Here is a 13,116-nt window from a genome sequence, read left to right as displayed (position 1 = left end):
TCGGTCCACCCTCTCTGGGGCACCTGGTGCTGGCCACTGTTGGAAGACAGGATAGTGGGCTAGAAGGACCTTTGGTCTGACCCAGTACGTCCATTCTTATGTTCTTATGTATGACCCCTTAGATATAGCCTGTAGCCTCCACCCCTCTAGGGATGTGCAGACTCCTGGCTGAAAACTACTGGTTTAGATGAGTCTACTGTAATGTGAGTACGCAACAGGTTGGAAAACCATACTCAGAGGGCAGTTATCAGTGGTTTACAATTAAGCTGTAAAGTGGGCATCCTGCAGAGATGTGTTCTGGGGTGATCTTTGGATGTATAAATGAGTAGTGAGTAAGATTTGGGAGGTGATTTAACCTCTGGTTTTGGCATCAGTGAGACCAATACTGGAATACTGTATATGGTCAGTGTTCACATTTTAAAAGGATGTTGAAGAATTGGATAAAGTGTAGAAAAAGCAAAAAAATGCTGGAGAAGATGCCTTAGATTACAGTTTATAAGTATCTTCATGGAGAGAAAATTATAGAGCATTTTAAGTACTATTTAATTTAGCAAAGAAAAGCATAACAAGAAATAATTGCTGGACACAGAAGCCAGACAAAAATCAAGTTGGAAACTGCACAAATTTTAATGGTGGGAATAAACTACCTGGGGAAGTGATGGATTCTTCATTTCTCAATGTCTTCAGATCAAGGCTTGATGGCTTTCTAGAAGAGATGATTTAGCCAAATATACATTATTAGGCTCAATATAAAGATAACTAGATACAATTTAATGGCCTGGGCAGTGGAGAAGATAGAGTAGAAAATCCTATGGTCCCCCTCTGGTCTTGAACAGTGAGAAAATTATAATTTTTATTTCTTCTTCGAGCAGTGTCCCGTGGGTGCTCCACTATACATGTCGAGCTTGTCCCGGCGCCGCAGATCGGAGAACTTTTGTAGCCGTAGTCTGCCGGACCGCGCATGCGCGAAGCGCGACTTGTGCTCTTTCGCGCCGTTTGTATTCGCGCAGTCCGGCTCCCGCCTGTTCCTCCTGACCGTCCTCGGCCACGGACGGAATATACGTTTCTCCTCAGCCCTGTCAGACTGAGAGAGAGGAAGAATTCGTTACATTTGGTTTATTTAATAGTTAGTTCTCCCCAGTTAATTAGTTAATTAGTCGTAGTCATTCTAGTTTAAAAAAAAAATTTCCTCAAGTTATCTGTAAATAGTTTCTCCCCCTGACTCAGTCAGAGGAAGACAGGGGCCATCATGCCGGGTTCACCTGGATTTAAGAAGTGTGGTTCATGCCGGGAAGCAATGCCTGCCTCCGACGGTCACGCTCTCTGCATCAGGTGTCTGGGTGAGGGACACATACCCCAGAAGTGTCCTCACTGCTCTAAACTCACCGCAAGAGCGAGGAAGGACCAGGACATGAGGCTTAAAATGCTCCTGTTCGACAGGGCATTACAGCCACAGGATGGAGCAACTCCCGGATCCCTCCCTGCTCCTTCTCCCAAGCCGTCGCCACAGAGAGCCAAGAAAAGACCTTCGCCTTCTCGCTCTCTACCTCCGACGTGGGTTAGTGTGGGGGACAAACCGGGCACCTCGGGCATGCATGCCCCTTCTAAGGCGAAGCACGGCCGCAGCACTTCGGCTCCACAGCCCGCAACTATTCCTGCGCCTAAGTTGCCGTTGGCACCGAAGCCTTCCCCGGTGCCGTCTGTACATGCGGCACCGAAAACACTCGCTGCTCCGGCACCGGAAGTGACCTCGGCACGGGCTACTCTAACGGCACCGGTTCCCACCTCGACGCCGAGCGAGCCCACGGCATGGAGCGCACTGCCGTCACGGAGCGTGCCGCCGGCACCGAGTTGCCACTCGGCACCATGCCCTTCAGCGGCACTGAGCAACTCGCCGGCACCGAGTGACTCTTCGGTGCGGGAACTTACCCCGGCTCGGGAGTCTCCTCTCCCACAAGGCTCTCCGCTTCCCAGCGTGGCACCGCCGGCACCAACCCAATCTCATGCACAGCCCTCGCGACCCTCTGCAGGGCAAACTGCCACAACCAACCAGGTCCAGGAGAATCATTACACCATCTCCCACACCTGAAAACATCCAGTTTTCACCAGAACCGCCTTCTCCTTTATCAGGGCTCTCAGCCCAATCCATTAGACACATGCAGAGGTTCTACCGCTCTCCTCGTATTTCACCAAGACACCATTATCGCAGGTCACCTTCACCAGCTCCGAGATCCAGGGAACGGTCCTGATCCCCTAGGTCTCCATCAGTCTCCGGTCGCTACAGGTACTATACCTCCCACAGGACCCACTACTATAGCAGATCACCTCATCGCTCACGATATTACCATAGGTCTCCGGAACACCACCGGTATTACAGGCATTATTCTCACTCCTCCACACGTCGTTCCTCAATATCGTGCTTTCCACACCGGTCACACACACCACCCAGCAGGGAGTGCCAGCCTTTACCATCAACCAGACCACCAACTCCATCGGGTATTCCGCCTCCCCAGCCGCCCGAGCCACAGGTCCCACAACAACATACTGTTCAAGACCAACCTCAGGATGAATCTCCCACAGATCAATCCTCTTCCTCGCCGGATGATGCAGTGTTCCAGGAAGATACATCACCATCGGACGATCTCTGGCAATTTCAGGATCTTTTCAGGAGAGTGGCGGCGTCACAGAACGTGCAAATTGCAGAAGTCCAACAGAAGTCCCATCACCTCCTCAGGAACCTTCACCCTTCACATCAGGCTAAGGTGGCTCTTCCATTCGATAACGCCATTCTTGAGATTGTTGATGACATATGGCAGTTACTGGCTTCTACACCGGCCACTAACAAAAAAGCAGACAAAAAATATTATGTCCCGGCTAAAGGAATGGAGTTTCTTTTCTCTCATCCCCAACCAAATTTTCTAGGTGCCGATGCAGCCCAGCAAAGAACGAGGGGCCCGCAACAAAGATCAAATATGCCGGACAGGGATATGAAACAGCTAGACCTCTTTGGTTGAAAGGTCTACTCGTCTGCTACCCTTACGCTCCGTATGGCAAATTATTCCTCACTATTAGCTAATCATAACTTCGATAATTATGCTAAATTAGTGCCCCTTCTGGAACATCTACCTGAGAGCAAGAGGGAGGTCCTCAAATCAGTAGTCCAAGAAGGCTATGCGGCTTCCAGAACAGCTCTCCACATAGCTTTGGACACGGCAGACACTGCAGACACATCCGTGGTCATGCGCAGGGCTTCTCTGCTGCACCAGGCAGCAGTCCCTAAAGACCTTCTCACCAAGGTCCAGGACTTACCCTTTGATAGACATAATCTCTTCTCTGACAAAACCGACCAGGTTCTTCATTCGGGTAAAGATTCAAGAACCACACTCAAGACCCTAGGCATGTATACTCCTCCCTTTCATCGGAAGAGGTACACTGCCTATCAGAGACAGAGACCGTTCACCTTCCAACCATCTCAATATAGACAGCAGGACCAGCAACGCAGCCGGCAGCGCCAGCAGAAAAGACCACTTCAGCCAAAAACATCTGGCCATCTAAATGCCAAGCAACAAGTTTGACATCCCAGTCCAGGGACTGTGCACCATTCCGCTAAACACCCATCCCAACCCTCAACAGGCATTATTCCACCATCGCTTGAGACCCTTCGAATACCGATGGTCTCACATCACCACCGACAGATGGGTATTGCAGACAATCATGCTAGGGCATACCATTCCATTCACCGCTCTACCCCCACCGAACCTCCCCACCCCGTCCCTTTTCAGGGACCCATCTCATGAACCTCTCTTACAACAAGAGATCGATCGCCTCCTCACCATCGGAGCAATAGAAATAGTACCAAAAGAGTTCCGGGGACGGGGGTTCTATTCCCGATATTTCCTAACAGAGAAAAAATCAGGGGGATGGAGACCGATTCTCGACCTCAGAGGATTAAATCGGTACCTTCAGGATGGTTACCCTAGCCACTATCATTCCAGCCCTTCACAGCGGAGATTGGTTCACGTCCCTCGATTTACAGGACGCTTATTTCCATGTAACAATACACCCGGCTCACAGATGCTTTCTACGCTTTCAATTAGGCGCAGGCCATTTCCAATACAGGGTCCTGCTCTTTGGTCTCTCGTCGGATCCCAGGGTTTTCTCCAAAACGCTGGCAGTAGTAACGGCGTACCTACGACGTCTCGGCGTAATAACATTCCCCTACCTAGACGACTGCCTAATCAGGGCGCCTTCAGCGGCAGAGGCTTTACGTGTGACACACCTCACAAAAACAGTTTTCGAAACCTTGGGCCTGATCATCAACATCCCAGAGACGGCCATGACGCCGCACTAATCGATACAATTCATAAGAGCACAACTCGACTCAACCACTGCTCGTGCTCTCTTACCAATAACCAGATTTCAAGCAATCCAAGATCTTATACAGGCCATCATCACCAGTCCCAAGCCCTCAGTCCTACAATGTCTCAGGCTTATGGGGCACATGGCAACCACGACATACGTCATCGAGCATGCAAGACTGCACTTCCGTTGTCTCCAGCACTGGATAGCTACTGTTTACACTCCAAATGTTCGAGACGTCCACAAACGAGTACCATTTCCTGCTCACGTCAGAAATTCTTTAGCATGGTGGACAGTTCCCAAAAATCTGATGTCGGGTGTTCCATTTCATCGCCAACAGCCGACAACACAGCTGACCACCGATGCATCGTTACTAGGCTGGGGTGCACATCTGGAACACAATCAGGTACAAGGGCTTTGGTCCCCTCGGAGTCGATGATGCATATCAATCTCCTAGAGCTCCGAGTGGTGCGCAATGCCTGTCGTCACTTTCTCCCAAAGATTCGTACTCAAACTGTCCGACTCCTTTCCGACAACATGACCACAGTATATTATATAAACAGGCAGGGCGGGGCCCGATCCCGGTCACTTTGCGCTGAGGCAATTGCCTTATGGGATTGGTGCATCCTCCACAAAATCTCCCTGATTGCAGAATACTTACCTGGTCAGCAGAATTCTATGGCCGATGCACTGAGCAGACACTTCTCCCTGAAGCACGAATGGGAGCTCCAACCGGAAGTCCTCTCAACCATATTCCATTACTGGGGATTTCCAACAGTGGACCTATTTGCGACCCAAATGAACGCCAAATGCCCCCAATACTGTTCAAGGGCAGGAATGGGTCGGAACTCCAAGGGGGACGCATTCCTATACGATTGGAGCCATCAACTGCTGTATGCATGGCCAAGACAAACGTGGTTTCCTTACCTCCATCAAATGTCAGCGCGTCCTCCATTCCCTCTGCCCACAAGGCGCGACCTTCTTGTCCAGAACAATCAACGTCTGTTCCATCCCCAGATCGACCTACTGGCACTGACAGCGTGGTTCCTAGTTGGTTCTAACAAACAGAAATGATCTGTTTGCAGGAGGTCAAGCACATTCTCTTACATAGCAGAAAATTATCTACGAGATCCACTTACCTTCACAAATGGGCACGGTTTTCAGCATGGTGCTCGTCGGCATCCCTGGACCCCATTGTGAACTGCATAAAGGAATGCTATGCTCTAAATAGCCCATTCACCGTATCCTAGACTACCTCATGCAGCTCAAGAATTCTTCTCTCAGCTGCGCTATTAAAGTGCACGTTACCGCAATCACTGCGTTACACCACGCTGTAGATGGTTATTCAGTTTTCTCCCACCCGATGATGTGGTGCTTCATGAAAGGCTTGACTAATCTCTTCCCACACCGAACACGGCCAGCGCAGCCATGGGATCTAGAGCTAGTTCTTAACACGTTAACTCAAAAACCCTTTGAGCCCTTAGCCACATGCGACTTGCGCACTCTCACAATGAAAGTTACCTTTCTCATTGTGATAACTTCTGCAAGACGGGTTGGTGAGATAGCTGCCTTATCCGCTGTACCCCCATACACAGTGTTTACCGATCAAGGAGTCATTTTACGTCCTCAACCCACTTTCCTTCCGAAAGAGAATTCACAATTTCACATCAATGAATCAGTAGTACTTCCCACTTTCTATCCAAAGCCCCATGTCTCGGCAGAGCAAACTCGGTTACACACTCTGGATGCCAGATGTGCCCTGGCTTTCTACATAGACAGGACTAGGTCCATCAGGAAGACAAACACGCTATTCGTGTCTACAGCCGACCGCTCTAAGGGTCACCCGTTGTCAGCTCAACGCATTTTGTCAATCATTGTGAACTGCATAAAGGAATGCTATGCTCTAAATAGTAGACCACTGTTGCAGAATCCGACAGCTCATTCAACACGTTCAGTTGCTACATCAACTGCGTTCTTAAAGGGCGTCCCTTTAAAAGACATTTGCAGGGCTGCCACATGGTCGTCAAACTTCACCTTTGCCAAGCACTATGCCATTCCCAACCTTCACCTTCCAGAGGGAGCAGTGGCAACAGCGGTGCTGCCCACAGGTGCAGCACGATAGCTCCGAACCCCCCTCCTTTCAGGGGCTACTGCTGCATATTCACCTATAGTGGAGCACCCACGGGACACTGCTCGAAGAAGAAAAAGAAGTTACTCACCCTGTGCAGTAACGATGATTCTTCGAGATGCGTGTCCCGTGGGTGCTCCACGACCCGCCCTCCTCCCCTCTTACAGAAATATCATTTTGTCTTTCAGACCAAGAGGATCAGGAGGAACTGGCGGGAGCCAGACGGCATGAATACAAACGGCGCGAAAGAGCACGAGCCGCGCTTCGTGCATGTGCGGTCCGGCAGACTATGGCTACAAAAGTTCTCCGATCTGCGGCGCCGGGACAAGCCCGACACCTATAGTGGAGCACCCACGGGACACGCATCTCGAAGAATCATCGTTACTGCACAGGGTGAGTAACTTCTTTTTATCAAGACATGACTTGTTTTTCTCTGTTAGAGTTCTATTAGCAGAACAGGTTACATAATTCTTAATAGCAAGATATTCCCTACTGAAGTTTCCGTATCTGTATATTCAGCTGTTGTATTGCCAAAGGAAATATATAAGTTACTTGCACTCTGTCCTCTAGTTTTATACTTAATGCTACTATAATTTGGGCTCGAGAGAACTTTTTGTGGACTGTAGTCGGCTTGGCTTCCCGAAGGGGGATTCCTCCTCCGCATCAGTGGGCGGCCATTCTGCCCCACTACACTGTCCCTTTAAACCAAGCCCCCATGTCACAAGTCTGTGCCTGACCTTCCTTCAGGTGGGCGGCACACAACAAAGTCTGCGGGGATAGGCGGGCCCAGCCCTAGTTCAAGGAGGGCAGCAAGACCCCAGAAGTCCCCCTTTGGGGTTAGGCTAAGCCCTGGTTCTGGGCGTGGCAATTCAGCAATCAGTTTACTGGGAGGTCAGGCCCTGGTTCAGGGATGGCTGCACACAATCACAGAGTTTATAAGCTCAGAGTCAGTCTTACCGGTACGCCAGGTTCCTTGTTCAGGAGGAGTGCAGGCCAATTGCCTGTGGTAGTGACAAGAAGGGGGAGACTGCCACCCGGTAGGGAGGTGACAGGGGGGGCACAGGCCCACCGACTCCACTGCACCCCGGACCAGGGCCCTAGGAGTAGCAATGCAGGCTGCTACGGGCTCAGCGGGGGCTCCAGCCCAAAACGCACCGGCCTTGGGGCCTTTAACAGCCTCCACTAACCCCTGGGCCACTTCCTGTCTTCCCTTCAGCCGGTTCCTGGCTTTCTGGCTGGGTGCTCATGGAGTTCATGGCAAGTTCGTCCCACTGGGGTCCTGGCAGTCCGGCCCAGTCCACTGCCGCCCTCAGGTCAGCTGGGCTCAGCTGGGCTCTTAGTGCTGGCGGCATCAGGCGTCCAGGCCAGGCCACAGGGTCAAGCTCTGTCAGAGTCCCGGGCCGAGCCTTTGGCAGCCGCTTCTCTTGGTTTCTGGGCAGGGGCTGGAGCACGGGATCAGGCTGGCCCTCTGGGTCCTCCGCAAGGTTGGCGAAGGTAGGTGGGCTGGGCCAGGCCTCAGCTTCCCATGCAGGGAGTATGTAGTCAGCCTCTGGCCCCAGGAAGGTTGCTGGCTGGGCTTTTATAGCTCTGGCCCCTCCCCCTGGCTTCCAGTCAGGTGACTGGGTAGGATCAGCCTCAGCCCCAGCCCAACATGATGACCGGAGGGGCTCCTCCTCTTCCACATCAGTGGGTGACCCACTACAGGACAAAGATATCCTGAATCTGCTACTCAGGGCAGTGTATTATACAGTTAGTGTTCTTCCCATTTGTAAGACTATTGCATGCAAACCACTGCCCACAAAAGTTGGCATGGAAAGCTTGTAGAAACATTGTACTGTATTTGCCTAAAGCAAAATACCATCAGAGTGTAGGCAAGAGTAGCCTCTGTTGTACCCTTTTATAGAGCACAACATTTCCCCATGTGCACCAACCAGCGCAGGGCAACATGTCTTCTTTTTGCTATGTCTTTTCCCCACCTGTCTTGGAGAGAGTGTGGTGTTTCAGAACTAACCTTAAAGATGTTGCACTCATGGAATGAAAGGACTATAATTAGCCACAGCACAATGAGAAGAAAGTTCCTTCCATCCTTGCCTCGTGAAAGGATTGTGATTAGCCACAGCACAATGGCAAGAAGGTGTCTTCCATCCCTGCTTCTCTTACATACCAGCACAGGACAGGGTCCAGTTTGGGTGTGTCTAGACTACAGGGTTTTTTCGAAAAAACTTCCTCTGCATCTAGACTGCTGCTGTGTTCTTTCGAAAGTAAATCAAAAGAATGCGGCAGTTTTTTCGACCACGGAAAACCTCATTTTATGAGGAATAATGCCTTTTTTCGAAAGTGCTCTTTCGAAAAAAGGCACTATGTAAAGCAAACTGTTCTTTTTCCAAAGAGAGCATCCAGACTGCCTAGGTGCTCTCTTTCAAAAAAGCAGCTTGCGTTTTCCAAGGTACTGGTTGTAGTCTAGATGCTCTTTTTCGAAAGAGGCTTTTTCTAAAGTATCTTTCAAAAAAGCCTCTTTCGAAAGAGGCTTGCAGTCTAGACATAGCCTTTGAGTTATGCTTTAATGTTAGTCAGTATACACAATACACAACAATTGTGCATGAAGAGCACTTGCATAATTCACTTGAGTATACTCCCTGAATACGTAGTTTTTTGGGCATGAGACATCTTTGGGATACGGTGAAGGGGTTATTGTAGCATGGTAGGTAGGGCCGGCTCTAGGCAGCAGCAAATCAGGCAGGTGCTTGGGGCGGCACTTTGCCAGGGGCAGCATTTCAGGTAAGCAGCCGGTGCCGCCACTAGCAACGCCTAGCCCCGCCCCAGGGCCAGCCCGAGGCATTCTGGCACCCTGGGCACGGGCATGCAGTGCTGCCCCCGGGCGCACAGCGCATGCGCGGGCCCGCCCATGGGGAGCGGGCCCACCCCCCTAGGGTGCGCAGGCCCGCCACCAGGGCGCATGGGGCATGCGCGGCCCGGCTACGGCCATGTAGGGCCCTGTGGCCATGGGGGGAAGGGCGTTGCTGGCTGGCGCCGCGGGGAACCGGGCGCGAGGCGCCTGATGGCAGCTGTAAGGGACGCCGCACTCCCATTACAGCTGCCATCAGGCGCCCCCCATCAGTTGGTGCCCTAGGCAGCTGCCCGGCTCGCCCGTGCCTCCGTCCGGTCCCGCCCCGCTAAACCGATTTAAAGGGCCGCAGCCAGGAAACGCCAAGAAACGCCGCGGCTGCGCGCTGGCAGCACCAATGCGCCCCAGAGCCTGCTGGCTGCCCCTGTCTCCTCTCCTGCTCCTCCCCTTCCCTGTCAATGCCTAGCCCTGCCCTGCCCCGCCCCGCCGATTTAAAGGGCCATGGGAGATGCGGCGGCTACGCAGCCAGCACTGGCACCATGTGCACCTAGCCCCGGAGCCTGCTGGCCAGCCCTGTCTCCTAGTCCTGCTCCTCCCCGGCGGCTGCTACCTCTAAGAGCCTCTCCACTCCAAGCCATCAGCCACCCCTCTGCCTACATAGTATGGAAATCCCAGGTAAGATGCCCCCTCTCCGCCTAGGCTTGCCATGTATCCGGTATTTTCGATTCCTGTCTGATAAAAAATCAGAAAATACTGGACACCTGGCAAACCTACAAACACTCAGCCTGCTGACCCAGCCCCTGGCCTCTTCCCCAAGCCCCCGACAGCCTCAGCCCCATGGACCCTTTGAAGTCTGTTCCTAGTATATTTTTCTTGTTCATGTTTGTAGTAGAAGTAGAACCAAACAAGGATCCAGCACACAGAGAGAGAGAGAATATTAACTGTTCTACTCTCTTCAAAGAACCACACATGCTGTTTCATAGATATTTCTTTAAAGAATTAAACTTCGTTGATCTGGGTAAACTTTTGTGTTTGATGTCTCTAAGGAAAGCTTCATTCCATATATAGTTGTATTGGGCACATACAGCAAAAAATCTAGAGCCGGCCCCGATGGTAGGCATAACTATGCTAGCTTTAATCTAGCTAACAGGGGCAACAAAGTAGAGAAGGCAGCATAGGCTGGTCATCTGGGTACTTACTCTTGGGTTTGTACATGTGTTGCTAACCCAAGTTAACGCTTGTGCTGCCACATCTATACTACTTCTGTTATCCATGCTAGATAGATTTAACTGAGCCTGGTATGACTCTCTGTGCTGTACTCACATTTTCACAGCAATATTTACATGCTCTAAAACAATACTGACTCTGGTGTCACATTAGCTCAGTAACCCCAAGTTATCTCATCATCTGCAGAGGAAATCAGTGTCATCTAATGATTTCTGCTTTGCTTTTGAAAGAGTATTATAGATACACTCTGGGAGCGACAAAAGAAAAAATGGACAGATTGGCTGAGAAACAAATGAACCAAAAGAAGGAATGGGCTACTGAGGTATTTTTTCTGCTTTTATACTGAGTGCTAATCAGGTCTTGATTACAAATACTCATTCTCTTATTGATTTTAAACCAGATTTAAAAAAAAAAGGCTGATTTGGGCCTTCTTTAGTGGAATGACAGGATATTTTGTGGGTAGGAACACAATAAAATGAACTGTAAAATATTTTATTGACCAATATTGGAGTGCTGTTTATTTATATAAATATAATATACTGTGATAAAAATAACACTTAGCTGCTATATAGTGCTATTCATCAGTAGAGCTAAAAGTGCTTTTGCATAGGTCCGTACCATCATCTCTATTTTACAGTGGGGGAAACTGAGGCAGTGAAAGCTCATTCAAGAACTTTACATTTTTACTGTGAATTTAATTTTGAAAAATAAGAATTCATGTAAGATTGCGGGCTTTACAATAAAATGTTGTCTCTGTAACAAAAATACCCAGAGTGGCATGTTTTACATTTATACACAAATGTTAATATTCAGATGTTGATATATCTTTCAATTTTAAAAAGTCAAACAATAAATGTTAACATGAACATACAAAAAATGATTTTCCACAAATAGCTTTTTACATTTCAGAAAATGATGAAAAAGTATTTTCCCAAGGCTATCTTTGCAGAAACAAAACCAGCAATGATCAAAGCCTTGTTCCTGCAAACACTTACATGTGTTCTTAGTTTCAAACATGTGAATAGTCCCACTGAAGTTAAACATGTGCGTAAATGTTTGCACGTTTGAAGCTGTAGTACAGTGAAACCTTTGTTATCTGGAACTCTGTTATCCAGAAAACTTTGTTAACTGGCATTGCCCCCAACCACAATTCTGTCACATCTTCAGGTGCACAGGCCTGGCTTTACCATGATTTGCTTAAAAATTTTTATTTAAGTAGTACTAATAATCTTTAACTCAAAATAGAAATGTGAGACCAACTGCCTCACACTACAAAACTACCAATATTAAAAACTTGAGTTTTACTATTATTGTCCATTGGTTTTTCCTAGGTTGATGGGACCCTCAGATAACCAGAATTTTTAGATAACCGGAACGCCCTAATCCCTGAGCATGCCAGATAACACAGGTTTTACTGTATGTGATTTTCTTGAGATTTTATATTATATTGTTTTCTCACTCAAGAATTAAGATTGATCCAATAATGGACCAAAATGGTCAGAAAGTTAGAAAAAAGATACTTCAGTTTTCTATAGTCCAAAGACAAACTATTAGAGTTCATCAATATATATGGGATCTGATTCTTCTCATTTATACCAGTGTTAGTATTCAATCAACAAAGTGATCAGTGCTGATGGATCTATATGTCTATCACCAGAAATCCACACTTCATTAGATCCTTTCAGAGATTAGGGGTTTTGCTTCACTGACTTCAGTTAAATCACTGAGAAGAGAGTGAGATCCCTGGATTTTAAACATATGATGCTAAACAAAGGATTGCTCCTTCCTGCTAGTTCATTTCTTATTTGTGTCAATAAGGAAGACAAACCTCTGATCTTGCAATCAAATTCACTAGTACAGACCTTTGTCCCTGAAAGGAGCCCCAAAGGATCAGAGCCATAACACTAAATTTGTGGTATTACCTTCCTTCCTTTGCAAAAGTCTGATTTCACACACGTAGGCTGTGTCTACACTGTACCCCTTTTCCGGAAAAGGGATACAGATGAGACAAGTCGGAATTGCAAATGAAGCGGGGGATTTAAATATCCCCCGCTTCATTTGTATAAACATGGCTGCCGCTTTTTTCCGGCTCGGGGCTTTGATTTTATACTCTTAAAAGCAGGAATAAGGGACCTTTTGGAAAAGGCTTTATTTTCCGAAAGATCCCCATCTAGACTGGCGCTTTTTTCCGGCAAAGCCCCGAGCCGGAAAAAAGCGGCAGCCATGTTTATACAAATGAAGCGGGGGATATTTAAATCCCCCGCTTCATTTGCAATTCCGACTTGTCTCATCTGCATCCTTTTTCCGGAAAAGGGGTGCAGTGTAGACACAGCCGTAGATTGTAACATCAGTGCTGGATAAATCAGAAATAATAGATAGGAGGGAGGGACAGAGCTCTTATTTAGGGAAACTCATGTCAGAAGTAATAACTGGTGACAAATTGCATTGGACTGGAACAGCTGATGTGAGCGATAACTCCGCTTGCATCCCATGGCAGAGCCACTACACATCCCCCAAGGGAATGGTATAGGGGAATCTTTCACAGTTTCCATTTCCC

At 48.6% G+C, this 13,116-nt stretch overlaps 1 protein-coding gene across 2 annotated transcripts in view; it reads left to right on the top strand.

Moving 5' to 3' along the window:
* CCDC83 (coiled-coil domain containing 83) overlaps window positions 1-13,116 on the top strand; it is a 56,585-nt gene that overhangs the window by 31,029 nt on the left and 12,440 nt on the right. For both annotated transcript variants that reach the window (XM_075919413.2, XM_075919414.2), the window contains exon 6: window positions 10,790-10,881. In XM_075919413.2, the coding sequence (XP_075775528.1) occupies window positions 10,790-10,881 (92 nt within the window). The remainder of the gene's footprint in view (window positions 1-10,789; window positions 10,882-13,116) is intronic.

This window comes from Pelodiscus sinensis, chromosome 1 (assembly GCF_052426305.1).
Source record: "Pelodiscus sinensis isolate ZL-2025 chromosome 1, ASM5242630v1, whole genome shotgun sequence".
In the NCBI taxonomy this organism is placed as follows: domain Eukaryota; kingdom Metazoa; phylum Chordata; order Testudines; family Trionychidae; genus Pelodiscus; species Pelodiscus sinensis.
This window is presented reverse-complemented; position numbering and strand designations above follow the sequence as displayed.